Source organism: Xiphias gladius, unplaced genomic scaffold, assembly GCF_016859285.1.
Source record: "Xiphias gladius isolate SHS-SW01 ecotype Sanya breed wild unplaced genomic scaffold, ASM1685928v1 HiC_scaffold_246, whole genome shotgun sequence".
Taxonomy (NCBI): Eukaryota; Metazoa; Chordata; class Actinopteri; order Istiophoriformes; family Xiphiidae; genus Xiphias; species Xiphias gladius.
Genome location: NW_024401912.1, coordinates 7232 through 25246, shown reverse-complemented (window position 1 = coordinate 25246; position 18015 = coordinate 7232). Strand labels below are relative to the sequence as shown.

General features: G+C 39.4%; 1 protein-coding gene across 1 annotated transcript; it reads left to right on the top strand.

Annotated features, from left to right (window-relative positions):
• The first annotated feature begins 6322 nt into the window (after positions 1–6322).
• On the top strand, positions 6323–17741 carry LOC120787569 (homeodomain-interacting protein kinase 4-like). The gene is made up of 14 exons (XM_040123280.1): positions 6323–6508; positions 6683–6864; positions 7019–7142; positions 7272–7391; positions 7510–7593; positions 7703–7875; positions 7989–8381; positions 13407–13545; positions 13634–13766; positions 14098–14138; positions 14300–14360; positions 16191–16300; positions 16493–16639; positions 17685–17741. Exons 1-14 carry the CDS (start codon positions 6323–6325, stop codon positions 17739–17741), a joined length of 1950 nt encoding a protein of 649 aa, XP_039979214.1.
• The last annotated feature ends 274 nt before the right edge of the window (positions 17742–18015 follow it).

The following is an 18015-nucleotide window of genomic DNA, read 5'->3' as shown; positions in this document are numbered from 1 at the left end:
AGAGTCTGGTTCTGCTCAAGGTTTCTTCCCGTTATGAGGGAATTTTTCCTCGCCACTGTCGCCAAGTGCTTGCTCATGGGGGAATGTTGGGTCTCTCTGAATAATATTGTAAAGGGTACGGGTTAGACCTGCTCCATATGAAAAGAGCCCTGAGATTACTTTTGTTATGATCCCTTCTTAACAACCATTCACACTTGGCCTCATGTGATTCAAAAAAACTCAGTCATTTACACTTCGACTCAATATTTGCAGCAAATTATCACAACTACACAATTCTTTAATCCTTTAAAGAATTCTACATGAAATAACTTAAAATGGTTACTTTCAAATGTGTTTGTGTGTTTTGGAAGGATGAGATACCTTAAAAGATTACACTTCAGTCTAACCATCAGGCTACTACTACCTCTTACCTGATTTCCATTCAATTTGCTATGAAATTCATGTCCCTGCAGAGGACTAATCTGCATTTCTTAGTAACTATGAAACCTTTTCATTAACAACATCACGTCAAATTTTCCCATTGACAAGACATGACATAATCACGTCTCGATGTTTATCTTGTTTTGATTACCAAGCACTGAAGCTGTCTTACATTCTTATTTTAAGCTGGTAAATTTGTATTGCTTTTCCCCTGCAATGTGTCCGACATGTTTCTTGATCACTCATGTGCTCTCCTAATTTCTTAATTTTTCATTTTTATATAATTTTTTCAAATAATTGTTTAAATAATAATATTACCAAAATGTATTTACAAAGTACTAAAAATCAAATTTGCTACATTTTTACACAAAAACTTGGAAATTAAGCAAAAAATAAGGGAATAAACTCAGAAGGACTATCCATAAAACAAGTCATACTGATGACAGAGAGGCCAACGACAGATAAAATACAGCACAGAGGCTGCACATTTGTGAATTGCAGCGCCTGCGAGCTGCTCCAGCACCCTGTGCATGGCCTATCTGATGGAGCACCGTGGTGTGACTCTCCTGGAGGCCCACAGGTGGGTGGAGACCTGTCGACCCCTGGTAAGGCCGAATAATGTCTTATGGAAGCAGTTCATCCGGTATGAGATGGAGCTTTGTGGATGCAACTCTGTCTGGTCTCCTCCTCCACTGGGCAGACACCAGACATATCTGAAGAAGAGGCCAGAAATATGATGGATGCCAGACTCCTACTCCTCGCAGTGCTGGGGTGGGGGGTGGGTTGTTTCACAGATAGGATGTGATGATGTGTCACCTATATGTGCAGCAGCAGGCAGTAGTAAAAATTATATATATTATTGGAAGATAGAGAGATAAATACTGTTCCTGATTTATTATGGTTGGTCAGTTAATAATAACATATTACATTTACACAGCACTCCTCCTTGTATACTAAAATCAATAACTGTCGGAGGGAAATACTGTACTTTGTACTCCTACACATTAATTTGAAAACTGTAATTACATGTTAGATTTCAGAATAAGATATCAAATTAAAAATGACACGATAGGGTTACAAAGTACTATAAAATAAACCAGTGGGTCCCAACCCACTTGCTTTTTGACACCTCAAAAAACACTGAACCCTTTATCAAGTTTCAGATGTCTATGAGCTGTTAGCAGTTGCACCAAAAGGAGATTTCCCTTCTAAACGTCTCAGGTGGTGTCATTTTAATCAGTCTTTGAGGCCCAGAGAGACCAAATTTAAAATAAAAAATAAAAAAGCACAGATTGGATAAAAGTTTGAAAATGAATGTATAATTTTTTCTCTTTCCTACCACATTAATCATCTCAAAATTTATCTCGTGACGATTTGGATGACATATACTGTTACATTTTTAACTTAAGTATATTTTTGTGACTATTTTGAAGGACGGTGAATACAAGACTTTTGAACTGGATTCTTTTTACATTATTGTATTAGTACAGTAGTTCTGTTCAAGGTTTCTACCTGTTAAAAGGAGTTTTACTGGCTGCTGTCGCCAATTGCTTGCTCATGGGGCAATGTTGGGTCTCTGTAAATATAACTATAAAGAGTACGGTCTAGACCTGCTCTATATGAAAAGTGCCCTGAGATAATCTCTGTTATGATTTGGCGCTATATAAATAAAATTGAATTGAATTGAATTGAATTGAATTACCCACAATCAAATCACTGAGGCAGCTGTGACAGTGAAGGCAGTTCAGAAATCCAACAAATCTGAGGCTGCAAAGTACAAAAAGCATTTATTTTGGAATCAATAGACATCTTAATTGGTTCAGCAAGGAAACATTTGAAGGACAGTGGATTTTGTTATGGACAGCCATTCCTACCTAAATACCTAATACTTAGTTATTTATCTATAAGGTCATTAAACACCTTGAAATCATGCTAATTTCAGCATGAATGACTCAATATATTCAAACTAATTGTGGTGTTTATTTCACTCATGAAGAGAGCTGTGAACTGTTAAAAAAATTAGATTACAAAAAGGCTGAATTTTTTTTGCCTATCCCGCAATAAAAATATATTTTTGGGACATAATATGGACTTGGGATTCTGCCAAGAAACAATTGGATTATATCTCTTTTCCTCTCAACAGAGAGAGAGATTATGACCAATCATAGTAAAATCATTCACAATTGGGCACAAGTCTGTCAGCTCTAAACATAAGCACACACTACTACTACTACTTTAGAGGAAAGTTTAACCTAATCTGTCAGTGGTCAACCTATCCCCCGAGATAATTCCCGATAGTAAGCCCCCATTTGTCGTAGCAATGCAGCTGTTGGCCAGTTTGTTCTTACAAAATACTTTTTTGGTTAAAACAATCAACATTTCAGACTAGAGTTTCAATGCAAAGCCACAAGTGGTGCAAGTTAGAAGAACAACTGGTGAGAGAGGTGCTGGGCAGCCATATAACAACCAGACTGACAGTTTACAGATAACCACCATTTTAACACCACAAGCCGCACCATGCAGATTGTTTTGTGAGACATTTAGTCTGAATAAAAATAAAGACATTTACATGTGCACCCAACACCCTGACAGCAGTTAAAACTCAGGTCAGCTACTTTGTTGTATTTTAAAGGAGGAGCTCAACTTTCTGGGAAAATCAGCTTGTTCACGTTCTCGTTGAGAGTGAGATGAGAAGATTAATACCAATCTCATGTCTGTATGCTAAATATGAAGTTACAGCCAGCAGATGACTGGCTTATCTGAGCATAAATGCACCACCTCCTCAAAAATAGTCTAACACATAGCCCTTTGTAAAACTGTGGTCTAAAATAATATTTATGTCCAGACTTCATAAAATGATGCAGGTAGCAGTTATGACTACAAGCTTTAGCTCAGCTTTCATTTTGGTGCCCTAGTTACACAGACTTTCAAATGTTTAAAGGAATATTTTGATATTTTGGGGAAAAAACGCTTATTACCCTTCTTGCTTAGAGACTCTCACATCTGTTCAAAATGAAGCTGGAACCAGCAGCTGGTTAGCCTAGCTTAGTGTAAACAGGTGGAAACAGCTACCCTGGTTCTTTCCAAAGGTAAAAAATCACCTACCAGCACCACTAAAGCTCACTAATTAAGACATTATATCTGTTTTGGTTTAAATTATTCAAAATCCAAAGTGTTAAAACCTGAATTTGTGGATTTATGGAGGATTACAGCTGGACCTATTTCGACAGGAAGTGGTGGCATCCTGGAGTCTCCACTGGTTTGCCCTGCAAGAGTCTTGTCATCCCTAAGTTAGCTCAAATAAGCTAACCTGCTGCTAGCTGTAGCTTCATACTGAACAGACAAACCAGTCAGTTCAAACCAGTTTCCAGAACTGTAAATTCTTACTTTTAGTTACCGGTCAATGATATCTCATTTGAAAAATGTAGTCCTGCAGGTCGATACTGAACCTGCACTTCATGTAAATCTGAGTTGACTCAGTTTCCTCCAGCATGGCACATTACATTAAACACTGCTTTGTGACAACCAGGTCCAACAGTCAACACCGTATTTTGACAGCCAATTAACGTCAGCCAGTAGCTAGAAACATTGTAATGCAGGTGGCTCTACTGTATTGCTGATGATTGAAAACAAAGGGCTCTTGTGTTATTTATTCCAAAGTCACCCGGTGTTCAGGGAATATTCTTCCCTCTGGAAACATTGCTGCCACTAACACGCCCTCGAAGGTTCCTGGGCTCGATTCATTTATGCCATTAATACAATCTGGCTGCTGGCACCAGGACGAGCTGAGGGGTTGAAGCTCTCTTGCTCCCGTACGCTCAATACACACACACACACACACACACACTTAATGACCAGATAGACTGAAGTGAGAATTAATTATAAAAAAAGTTTTCCAATACACTTTTGGGGAAAAAAGATGAAAAATGTAGCTCGATGACCATGAGTTTCCATGCATTTCTATGGGAATGGCTTAACTCTGATGAACGAATGAACCCTGTCCCTTTTTGTGTTGTCTCAACAACACACACACACACACACACACACACACATACACTAAAAAAGCACACGCACGCACACACTATGACTACGAATACGGCCAGCAATTCTGTTTATTATTATTTTACATAAACATCTTGAAATCTGTACAAAAGGTAGCTTATATTCAACTGCATTTCAAAATAACTGACTTTAAAATTCAAAAGCAGTGAATTTCAAATGTTATGCATAAAATATTTCACAATTCAGTAGTTCACCAACAGTATTCCATAAACTCATGCACAGTGTAATTATGAGGACTATTTAACGTCAAAACCTTAAATTGCACAATTGTAAAGCAGTTTGATTGATCATCCACAACAGTGTTCAGCAATTCTTTGCTTGGTGACAGCTCCTTATCTGGGGGTGGAAGCCTCTCTTGCCTTTCTTCATGACAGCATGTGAGCTGAATTTATGAAGCCAGAATTCTCTGGAGCAAAAGGTGTAAAGTCTGAACAAAAGAAATGACTGACCTACTGTACATATGCTCTGTGTGTGTGTGTGTGTGTGTGTGTGTGTGTGTGTGAGAGAGAACTACTGCATTCTGCTATAAACAGGTAAACAAAGGTAACTATGGCTAAAACAGACCATTAAACGTGGCAGCCATAGCTTTAAAAGACTTATAATTAGAATGCTTATACTTGAAATACACATTGGATAGAAAGTGATCAACTGCATAAATCAGAAATGAACAATTTGTCTGTAAACCAAGTGATTGTCCTTCATTCTTCAGATAAAGGATTAGAATGGAATCTTCCTCTAATAGAATAGAATCTTGTTCTATTGTGGTGTCATCAAGAGCTGGTCTGTTTACCTTCAGGTGAGAACACAGACCAGAGTTAGTTGAAGAAGTTACACTGAAGAAGTAGCACATCTGGAAAAACATTTGTTGCAGCAAAATGTCTTCACGTTCTGATTCAGCCAGCTGTTTGACAGCAGATAAAACTGGTAAGTAAGACTCAACACATACACACACACACACACACACACACACAGTGATGAGAAGTAACTAAATACATTTACTCAAGCACAGTGCTTAGGATGCTTGTACTATAAGTATCTAATTTTCATTCTGAAGCTAGAGGTCACTTTGCAGGTTAAGAGTTTGAAACATTTCTAACTTTTTATACTTTAAGTAAATGTTTCGATAATACCTACCTAGTACGTAACATTTTCAATTCAAGACTTCAAACTTAAATGAGCATTTTTACACGGCAGAGTAACTTCTTCTTGAGAAAATGATCTGAATGCTGAAGATCAGTGTAGCATTTGATCACGTTCTTTCTCATTCGGTATATGTTGCTCTTCTCATTCTTTGGGAATATCACTGAAGAAGTCATTGGCCATTTTCAGTATATCGGACGTAATATTCTTCTTCAATTGGTCGTAGAATGACAACCAAATGTTATTTACATGACTATACTGAATGCTTCAGCTACATTTGTGCATGTTCTGTTGACTGAATGACCCCTGCCGACTCCATGTTGTAACCTTCACATGTTCTCCTCCTCTCCCTCATGTACTGCTTCTCTGTCCGCGGTAACAGATGAGAAGAAGAAATCAGAGAGCTCTGAGGTGCAAATAAGCGACACACTGTGCAGCAGCACAAGTCGCTACCTCATTAAAGAATTCAGCGGCGAAGGGTGCTTTGGCAAAGTTGCTAAAGCTGTGAATTTAATCACAGCACAGGACGTGGCCTCAAGATCCTGAAACCGAAAAGACCGCTAAAAGAGAGGTAATTTATTTAATGCGTTTTGATAATTAGGTTTTTCATGTTTTCTTGCTTATGTTTTGCTTATTAAATGAACTTCATCTAGAATGCTAAGTACCTATGTCATTTTTCCTATTTTCCCCACAGATCAAAATGCTTGAAGCAGTGAGCGTGCTTGACCCAGCCATGAAGAATGTGGTTCATTTCTTTGAGCAGTTTCAACACAAAGGACATACCTGTCTAGTGTTTGAAATGCTGGACAGGAGTCTTTTACAACTGCTCAGCGAACAGCAAGGGACGCCACTCTCTCTCCATGAGATACGGCCAATAACCCACCAGGTAAAGACTGTGGCTTTGATCAATCTATCAACAAGTAACGGCAAGATACTCAGCCAGCTGGGAAAGAAGTTACATACTGAAGTAACATAACTGTATTTCTTCTTGATCTGTTTAAGCCTGCACCCTGGTCAATGGTAACTTTAACCGTCTACATTGTGTCCTTTGTCTCTGCAGTTGCTGATGGCCTTGGATGCTCTGAAGGGCATTGGTGTGGTTCACTCAGACCTGAAGCCAGACAATATAATGCTGGCAAACCATCTGAGTGAGCCCTTCAGAATAAAACTGATAGATTTTGGCGTGTCGTTCGGTGTCCGAGAAGAGGTATTTGGGAAGACAATTCAGCCTCTGGGTTACAGGTAGGTTCAATTTGCAAAGCTCATCTTTTAACATGTTTGCAATTGTGTGTTTATGCTGTAAATGATCCAGCAGAGGCTGTGTCAGTCGTCAGTACATATGCTGAATTTGACAGTGTACTTAATAGCTCTTGTGACTCTTGTACGATACACACAGGGCACCTGAAGTCACCCTGGGCCTCCCCTTCTCCGAGGCCATAGACGCTTGGAGTCTAGGCTGTGTGCTCGGGGTCTTGTACCTCTGCAAACACCTGTTTGCGATAGACTGCGAGTACCAGTCAGTAAGTAACCAAACCGATCTAGATTCAAATGCAAAGACTGTTAAATTGTGCCCCAGATACATGTCCAAACCCGAGAGGGGGCTTGTTGTAGGATGTTGGCTGATGTGATTCTTTATGTTCTCTCTCCAGATGAGGGGCATTGTAGACGTCCTGGGCCAGCCAGCTGACCACCTTCTCTGTGCTGGGAAATGCACACAAAATTTTTTCAAGGTGGAAAAGCACTTGGACAGCCCAAGATGGTGGATGAAGGTATTTTAACCTTGCTCAGCAGTTCACAATTTTACATCTCCCAGTTAGGCAACAACTCTTTTATAATATTTAACACATTCAGGAAGAAGTATCTGACCTGCATGTTTTGTTCCTGTAGACCCCAAGGGAATACCAGCTTGACACTGGAATTGAGCCGAAAACATGGGACACAACAATCAGAAGTCTGGATGACCTGATAACAGTAAGTGGTCCATTTCATGACTACACAATGAATTAATACCAATATCCTCTGTCACTGAGAGACAGGAAGCAGTTAAAACTGAACTGTCACCTACTTTGTTTTCAATCAGCACAACCCAGACACACGGGAATCCATTGAGCTGGAGGATCAGAGAGCCTTTGTCAGCCTCCTGACATGCCTTCTAGATACAGACCCAGAGAAGAGAATCACTCCGGGGAAGGCTCTCGATCACCCCTTTGTAACAATGGTCCATCTGGAAGATGAAATAGACACCAGCTTTTAGTGAGTGCCTGTGTTTTGTTTTCAGTAGGGTTGGATAGATACATGATTGGATTAATGGACAGATTTTTTTTTTGATTGAGTGATCCATTCATTTATTGTCATGTTTTATTCAGTGTTGAAGATTCTTTAGAGAAAATGAGGATCTTACCAATGGACAACATGGACCTATTTCTTGACTGTGCGGCTGAGGAAGAGCCCAAAGAGGAAGAGCCTTCGGCCATACCTCGTCATACAGACGCAGGCTCAGTCCTTCCTGGCTCCTGTGATGGCATTAAAAACATGCCTCAGTCTTCTGAAGGAGCAGAAGCTGCTGCAGGAATAGACACTACTGGCTCGGCTATAAAGGAACCAACTGTTAGCCAAGGTGCAACCAGTCCAGCTGAGGATGCATCGGCCAGTGGCGGGTCACCCGATGAAAGTCTGCCTGCTAAAGTCAAGAAGAGCCCGCTGAAGAGAGTCCGAAAATTCTTTGGCAGGGCAATAAGGACCATTTTACGACTGAAAAAGTCAATAAATAAATGCTGGATGTCATATTCATATCAGTCATACTTTTTGGAGGAGGCCAAGTGTGAATGGTTGTTAAACCTCCTGGGAAGGGATGAAAGGATGGCATTATCCCTCTCTCTCTCTCTCTTCCCCTCCTCTCTTTCTCTCCAACCCAACCGGTCAAGGCAGATGGCCAGCCACCCAGAGTCTGGTTCTGCTCAAGGTTTCTTCCCGTTATGAGGGAATTTTTCCTCGCCACTGTCGCCAAGTGCTTGCTCATGGGGGAATGTTGGGTCTCTCTGAATAATATTGTAAAGGGTACGGGTTAGACCTGCTCCATATGAAAAGAGCCCTGAGATTACTTTTGTTATGATCCCTTCTTAACAACCATTCACACTTGGCCTCATGTGATTCAAAAAAACTCAGTCATTTACACTTCGACTCAATATTTGCAGCAAATTATCACAACTACACAATTCTTTAATCCTTTAAAGAATTCTACATGAAATAACTTAAAATGGTTACTTTCAAATGTGTTTGTGTGTTTTGGAAGGATGAGATACCTTAAAAGATTACACTTCAGTCTAACCATCAGGCTACTACTACCTCTTACCTGATTTCCATTCAATTTGCTATGAAATTCATGTCCCTGCAGAGGACTAATCTGCATTTCTTAGTAACTATGAAACCTTTTCATTAACATCACGTCAAATTTTCCCATTGACAAGACATGACATAATCACGTCTCGATGTTTATCTTGTTTTGATTACCAAGCACTGAAGCTGTCTTACATTCTTATTTTAAGCTGGTAAATTTGTATTGCTTTTCCCCTGCAATGTGTCCGACATGTTTCTTGATCACTCATGTGCTCTCCTAATTTCTTAATTTTTCATTTTTATATATTTTTTTCAAATAATTGTTTAAATAATAATATTACCAAAATGTATTTACAAAGTACTTAAAATCAAATTTGCTAAATTTTTACACAAAAACTTGGAAATTAAGCAAAAAATAAGGGAATAAACTCAGAAGGACTATCCATAAAACAAGTCATACTGATGACAGAGAGGCCAACGACAGATAAAATACAGCACAGAGGCTGCACATTTGTGAATTGCAGCGGGTGCGAGCTGCTCCAGCACCCTGTGCATGGCCTATCTGATGGAGCACCGTGGTGTGACTCTCCTGGAGGCCCACAGGTGGGTGGAGACCTGTCGACCCCTGGTAAGGCCGAATAATGTCTTATGGAAGCAGTTCATCCGGTATGAGATGGAGCTTTGTGGATGCAACTCTGTCTGGTCTCCTCCTCCACTGGGCAGACACCAGACATATCTGAAGAAGAGGCCAGAAATGAATAAGATATCAAATTAAAAATGACACGATAGGCTTACAAAGTACAATAAAATAAACCAGTGGTTCCCAACCCACTTGCTTTTTGACACCTCAAAAAACACTGAACCCCTTATCAAGTTTCAGATGTCTATGAGCTGTTAGCAGTTGCATCAAAAGGAGATTTCCCTTCTAAACGTCTCAGGTGGTTTCATTTTAATCAGTCTTTGAGGCCCAGAGAGACCAAATTTAAAAATAAAAATAAAAAAAGCACAGATTGGATAAAAGTTTGACAAATGAATGTATAATTTTTTCCTCTTTCCTACCACATTAATCATCTCAAAATTTATCTCGTGACGATTTGGATGACATATACTGTTACATTTTTAACTTAAGTATATTTTTTGTGACTATTTTGAAGGACGTTGAATACAAGACTTTTTGAACTGGATTCTTTTTACATTATTGTATTAGTACAGTAGTTCTGTTCAAGGTTTCTACCTGTTAAAAGGGAGTTTTTACTGGCTGCTGTCGCCAATTGCTTGCTCATGGGGCAATGTTGGGTCTCTGTAAATATAACTATAAAGAGTACGGTCTAGACCTGCTCTATATGAAAAGTGCCCTAAGATAATCTCTGTTATGATTTGGCGCTATATAAATAAAATTGAATTGAATTGAATTGAATTGAACTACTCTGACTTCAGTATCTTAAAACAACTGCTACCATTGATTATATCCAGGTGTCAAATCACTGAGGCAGCTGTGACAGTGAAGGCAGTTCAGAAATCCAACAAATCTGAGGCTGCAAAGTACAAAAAGCATTTATTTTGGAATCAATAGACATCTTAATTGGTTCAGCAAGGAAACATTTGAAGGACAGTGGATTTTGTTATGGACAGCCATTCCTACCTAAATACATAATACTTAGTTATTTATCTATAAGGTCATTAAACACCTTGAAATCATGCTAATTTCAGCATGAATGATTCAATATATTCAAACTAATTGTGGTGTTTATTTCACTCATGAAGAGAGCTGTGAACTGTTAAAAAAATTAGATTACAAAAAGGCTGAATTTTTTTTTGCCTATCCCGCAATAAAAATATATTTTTGGGACATAATATGGACTTGTGATTCTGCCAAGAAACAACTGGATTATATCTCTTTTCCTCTCAACAGAGAGAGAGAGATTATGACCAATCATAGTAAAATCATTCACAATTGGGCACAAGTCTGTCAGCTCTAAACATAAGCACACACTACTACTACTACTTTAGAGGAAAGTTTAACCTAATCTGTCAGTGGTCAACCTATCCCCCGAGATAATTCCCGATAGTAAGCCCCCATTTGTCGTAGCAATGCAGCTGTTGGCCAGTTTGTTCTTACAAAATACTTTTTTGGTTAAAACAATCAACATTTCAGACTAGAGTTTCAATGCAAAGCCACAAGTGGTGCAAGTTAGAAGAACAACTGGTGAGAGAGGTGCTGGGCAGCCATATAACAACCAGACTGACAGTTTACAGATAACCACCATTTTAACACCACAAGCACCGCACCATGCAGATTGTTTTGAGACATTTAGTCTGAATAAAAATAAAGACATTTACATGTGCACCCAACACCCTGACAGCAGTTAAAACTCAGGTCAGCTACTTTGTTGTATTTTAAAGGAGGAGCTCAACTTTCTGGGAAAATCAGCTTGTTCACGTTCTCGTTGAGAGTGAGATGAGAAGATTAATACCAATCTCATGTCTGTATGCTAAATATGAAGTTACAGCCAGCAGATGACTGGCTTATCTGAGCATAAATGCACCACCTCCTCAAAAATAGTCTAACACATAGCCCTTTGTAAAACTGTGGTCTAAAATAATATTTATGTCCAGACTTCATAAAATGATGCAGGTAGCAGTTATGACTACAAGCTTTAGCTCAGCTTTCATTTTGGTGCCCTAGTTACACAGACTTTCAAATGTTAAAAGGAATATTTTGATATTTTGGGAAAAACGCTTATTACCCTTCTTGCTTAGAGACTCTCACATCTGTTCAAAATGAAGCTGGAACCAGCAGCTGGTTAGCCTAGCTTAGTGTAAACAGGTGGAAACAGCTACCCTGGTTCTTTCCAAAGGTAAAAAAATCACCTACCAGCACCACTAAAGCTCACTAATTAAGACATTATATCTGTTTTGGTTTAAATTATTCAAAATCCAAAGTGTTAAAACCTGAATTTGTGGATTTATGGAGGATTACAGCTGGACCTATTTCTCGACAGGAAGTGGTGGCATCCTGGAGTCTCCACTGGTTTGCCCTGCAAGAGTCTTGTCATCCCTAAGTTAGCTCAAATAAGCTAACCTGCTGCTAGCTGTAGCTTCATAGTGAACAGACAAGAGTGGTATTAATCTTCTCAACTAACTCTTAGCAAGAAAATGGAAACTTTAAATTACATATTTTTTTTCTGATGTCAGTTCAAACCAGTTTCCAGAACTGTAAATTTTTACTTTTAGTTACCGGTCAATGATATCTCATTTGAAAAATGTAGTCCTGCAGGTCGATACTGAACCTGCACTTCATGTAAATCTGAGTTGACTCAGTTTCCTCCAGCATGGCACATTACATTAAACACTGCTTTGTGACAACCAGGTCCAACAGTCAACACCGTATTTTGACAGCCAATTAACGTCAGCCAGTAGCTAGAAACATTGTAATGCAGGTGGCTCTACTGTATTGCTGATGATTGAGAGCAAAGGGCTCTTATGTCATTTATTCCAAAGTCACCCGGGGTTCAGGGAATATTCTTCCCTCTGGAAACATTGCTGCCACTAACACGCCCTCGAAGGTTCCTGGGCTCGATTCATTTATGCCATTAATACAATCTGGCTGCTGGCACCAGGACGAGCTGAGGGGTTGAAGCTCTCTTGCTCCCGTACGCTCAATACACACACACACACACACACACACACACACTTAATGACCAGATAGACTGAAGTGAGAATTAATTATAAAAAAAGTTTTCCAATACACTTTTGGGGAAAAAAGATGAAAAATGTAGCTCGATGACCATGAGTTTCCATGCATTTCTATGGGAATGGCTTAACTCTGATGAACGAATGAACCCTGTCCCTTTTTGTGTTGTCTCAACAACTCACACACACACACACACATACACTAAAAAAGCACACGCACGCACACATTATGACTACGAATACGGCAATTCTGTTTATTATTATATTACATAAACATCTTGAAATCTGTACAAAAGATAGCTGATATTCAACTGAATTTCAAAATATCTGACTTTAAAATTCAAAAGCAGTGAATTTCAAATGTTATGCATAAAATATTTCACAATTCAGTAGTTCACCAACAGTATTCCATAAACTCATGCACAGTGTAATTATGAGGACTATTTAACGTCAAAACCTTAAATTGCACAATTGTAAAGCAGTTTGATTGATCATCCACAACAGTGTTCAGCAATTCTTTGCTTGGTGACAGCTCCTTATCTGGGGGTGGAAGCCTCTCTTGCCTTTCTTCATGACAGCATGTGAGCTGAATTTATGAAGCCAGAATTCTCTGGAGCAAAAGGTGTAAAGTCTGAACAAAAGAAATGACTGACCTACTGTACATATGCTCTGTATGTGTGTTTGTGTGTGTGTGTGTGTGTGTGTGTGTGTGTGTGTTTGTGTGTGTGTGTGTGCACTTGTCTTTATTTGTCCAGACATGGGGAGCATCCCATGGTGGATGTGTTTGATATGGCCAGGCTGCGGCTCCAAGCTCCAGTCCGAAGGCCCAACTCCAGAAACATGGATCCCAGAAACCTGCTGCGAATCCACGACTCCCTTCAGCTTAAATACGAGGTAACACACCGGTTTTTTAGAATTTTAACTGCACTCCACTGCAAATCAATAATATCAGCCATAAATTGTTGGTATCTGTATTTGCGAGTCAGATGGGAAGTCCAGGCTGGGCTCCAGTGAGGTTCCAAAGCTGGAGGAAGTGGGTGTGACCAGCAGGAGAAGGCATGACTACAGGGATCCAAATCGCCAGTTCAGCAGCCAGAGGTCTACAGTTCAGGACGGTTAGCACTCCTTACATGTTAAAATTAAAAAAAAAAAAAAAAAAAACCTATATATCCCGTTGCAGTTGTTTCAGTTGGAGAGTTGCCTGGAAAGACAGTTTATTTTTTGTTCATGTATATTTTACCAGGTTGACAGATGGAGATTTTCTTTGGTTAATGTGGATGTTGAGGATAAAATGTCTTCTCTATGGCCCCATTTCTACTTGGTGATCTGTATCTGGGCACATTATCAGGACAGTGACATCCACGGGTCTTTGCATTTACTCCTTTTTTTCACAACCATTTTGCATTTGCAGCAAAGAAAGTAAACAATGTTCTTCTTGTGTCACAGATTATCTTGACCTGTCTCCACCACAGCAAAATGATTATCTGGTGAGTTGAAAAGAGACAATGTTTTGATAGATCAAGCACCTATGCTTGAGAGATTCTACAATAATCTGCTTCAGAAATTCTCTACATGGAATATATATACTATATTAACTGACTGTAACTATCAGAGTTGAATTATGAAAAGAGTTGTGTGTATGTTGCAGAAGAGTGTGATGGGGGGATCTGCAAGAGGTTCTCTGCTGGAGTCAGAGAGTGCATTCATTGGTAAGACCACCATGAAATCAAGATGTGCAACTCTTTTCTTTTGTATCACGGTCACTAAAATTACACAGCTAGTGCAAATTAGGGCTGGATGAAAAAACATTTCGATTAATCTGATTTTTCATTTGAATGATCCGGTATTGATTCTTAACATCCCAACACTGATCTTTGCATTTGCAGCTTTCAGTAAACGTGCATCTGTGCTAAGTGTTCTGTGTATGCAGTGGTTACTTGTAAGTGGTTCAGTTAGGGCTGCACCATATGTTAAATGTCTACTTTGTTGCAATCAAATTATTCCAACGTGTGGATGTGAATGTGGACGTGAATAGTTAGTCCATGTAGACCCGCTGCCGCTTACAGGACGGTCACGCATAGGATGGTTAGCTGACTTTGGCTTTCTCGAATCTAGATCGTATCCACGGAGGGATAGACTGCAAGAAAAACTCAATGATATGATGTCTGTTTGTGTTTGTTGAAGAGATATTATTTCTGACTATGAGATGCGAGGCCGTGGATGCCGAATGAGCAGTGTGTGGATTGTACTTATTGAGTCTGGCCCTGCCAACGAGCTAACTACAGAAATGTACGGGCTTAAATTAGTTTCAATAAGATTTGAGCTTGTAAAGGGATGTTTGAAAATCCACCTTAGTAAACCTGTAAAATAAATTGACATGAGACATTCAAGTTTGATCGTGTGTAGAAAACATTTGAATTTGTTTTTGTTTTTAAAAACTGAATAAAATCTTGGAGGAAATGGAATCGGGTTGAGGTTACACAGAGACACTGTGGGGAGGGGAGTGCTTTTGTTGAACATCTGTATACAGATACGAAGCAATAAGCTGTGTGTAAAACTCAGCGCTCAAAGTTCCCACACTGTGTGTGACGCTGAAGTTACAAGTAAAAGGTTTTTTCCGTCTTCACACCTGAATCTGATAGGACAGTGACAATCCAATCACAAGGTAGAGTCTACTTGTCCAATCGAACGTGTAGTAGACTTTCAAGATGGCTGACCAAGTGAGCTCTTGCGTGATCCAGGTGGGTTTAATTATATTTGATGATGCTGTAGAAAATAATGGTAAACGTTTCATGTGCTGTGTGTGTATGCAGAGGTGTCTTTGCTTAACCTAATATCATTTGTTCAGTTTTTTAAACAAATACAAGAATTGAAATCAAACGATTCTGGACTTTGTGAATCAAAATCAAATTGAATTGGGAGACAATGCCCATATCCAGCCCTAGTACAGACTTGACAGTGAATTGGGTTTCGGGGTCACCAAGATCTGAATTTTCAGCACACATCCATCCAAAACTCCTGGGGCTACTACAACACTGATGGATGGTTTTTTTTTCCCCCCTCTCCTTCTCTGGAGTACAAACCTCACTTTACCGTCACCAGTCTTGTCACCATGTACACCTATCAAACATTTAAAATGTTGCCTGTGGTCTAGAGGCAGAAAGTTAATATTTTGATACTTTGAACACAATGCGATCTTCTGTTAGACCATCCTAAACCAATACTGGTCTCTGCTGTCAGTGGTAAAGCTCAAATCATGCTTGTTTATCTTGAAGAACTTACTTACTACTTACTTAACCTACTTACTACTAAATGTACCATAAAACAAATTTACATCTATAACATGTGTTGCTCAATGAAGGACAAATAATTGAACTTGTCGATAGTTATTTAAGGATCTAGTATCACCAGGATGATATAACTATAAAGGAATGGAACCATACTTTGAAACTAACTATAGTGTAATACATCCCCAAAGTTTATGTAGAGATGCCTGGGACTAAGTTTGCTTTTTTGTGGGTGTGTGTATGTTTGTTGAGACCCCCTAGGTGATGCCTTTCCAGTCCCCCGCACCCCAGAGTTTGAGAAGACCCCCCAGCTGTCGGCCAGGGAGAGGAGGAGGCTGGCCAAACAGTCACAGCACCCTCTGGTACACTTTTTCTTTTTTTTTTTTACCCACCAATACACACCTGGCAGGTTACTTATGTGTTATGGTGTATCCTGTGAGCTCTAAAGCTACAGTTAAGTGAGCTACAACCTTTATTATTATTATTATTATTATTATTATTATTATTATTTTTAAATCATGAAGTCTTATTGTTATGTCCGGTGGTTGGTTCAGGAACGAGCTGCTTCCAGCCAGTCCACTGGCCAAGATGACTACTCCACTCACACAGGTAACAGGCTGCAGCAGGAGCAAGGAGGTGAAGGAAGGAGCCGGGTACAGGACAGGTCGTCTGATGGCTCTCAGTCGTCAGGATACACTGCGGTGCGACTTGAAAGACTAATTTCTGTTGGTCCTTATGTTTTGTATACATATAGTGCATTCCTAAAGTATTCAGACTCTTTCACTTCCTTCACATTTTGTTATATGTTGCATCCTTATGCTAAAATCGTCCCTCATCAATCTACACTCAGTACCCCATAGTGACAGGAAGAGTCCTGGTTGTTCCAAACGTCTTTTATTGAAGAATTATGGAGGCCACTCTGCTCTTGGTAACCTTTTCGATGCAGCAGAATTATTATTATTATTATTATTATTATTATTATTATTATTTTATTTATGTATTTATTTATTTATTTATTTGGGTAGCCATTCAGCTGTGCCTCAAAACAATCCTGTCTCGGAGCTCTGCAGACAGTTTCTTCATCCGCATGGTTTGGTTTGCTCTGATGTACGTTGTCAGCTGTGAGGCCTTATATAGACAGGCATGGTTCTTTCCAAATCACGTCCAGTCAATTGACTTTACCACAGGTGGACTCCAATCAAGGTGTAGAAACATGATCAAGAGAAATGGGAGGCAACTGAGCTAAATTTCAAGTGGCATAGCAAAGGGTCTGAGTACTTATTTCAGTGTTTATTTTTCCATTTTGACTTTTTTAATAAATTTGCAGACATTTCAAAATCTGTTTTCACTTTGTCATTATGGGGTATTGAGTGGAGATTGATAAAATGTGAAGATAGTGAAGGGGTATGAGTACTTTCTGAATGCAAGGTGTTTCAGTTTTGTTGTATTAAAAGAAATATCAGGAGTATTTTTCATAGATGTCTGATTAAATGTCTACATTAGAGCTTTAATGGGTTTCAAAAGCCCAAAAGTCATTATATTCAGCCAGTATTCAAATAACCATGGAAACGGTTTATTCTAGTTGGATAAAGAATTGGTCACCATTTTTACGCAACAAATATTTATGTACATACCAAACACTGAGTTCTGCAGTAGTCCATGCAGGGTGATGCTCTAATGAAAGGCTTGGTTTTAAGATGTAATACTATTAGTGTTTGACTCTGACTCCTTGCTCCTGTTCTTCAGGACCAGTGGATCGGTCTGATGACTCCTTCCTCCTCAATTTTCTCTCCACAATCTTAACCATCCGAGCTCAGAAACTGTCGCCACAGATCCCTGGATGCGCCCAGGAACATCGGACACACATAAATGTTGGGACCGTCCATCAAGGAGGGAGTGGTTGGCAACATAGGACCGACCCTGTTGCTCAAACCTGAGAGGTCCTTCTTACTTTTGGAAGTCAGTTGTAGCACAGACTTCCCTGTCTTTGAATTATGAGACTAGGACGGTTTTAACTCGTGGCTTTTGTGACAAATGGATGCAAGTATGAATGACAAATGATACCTGTTATGTACTT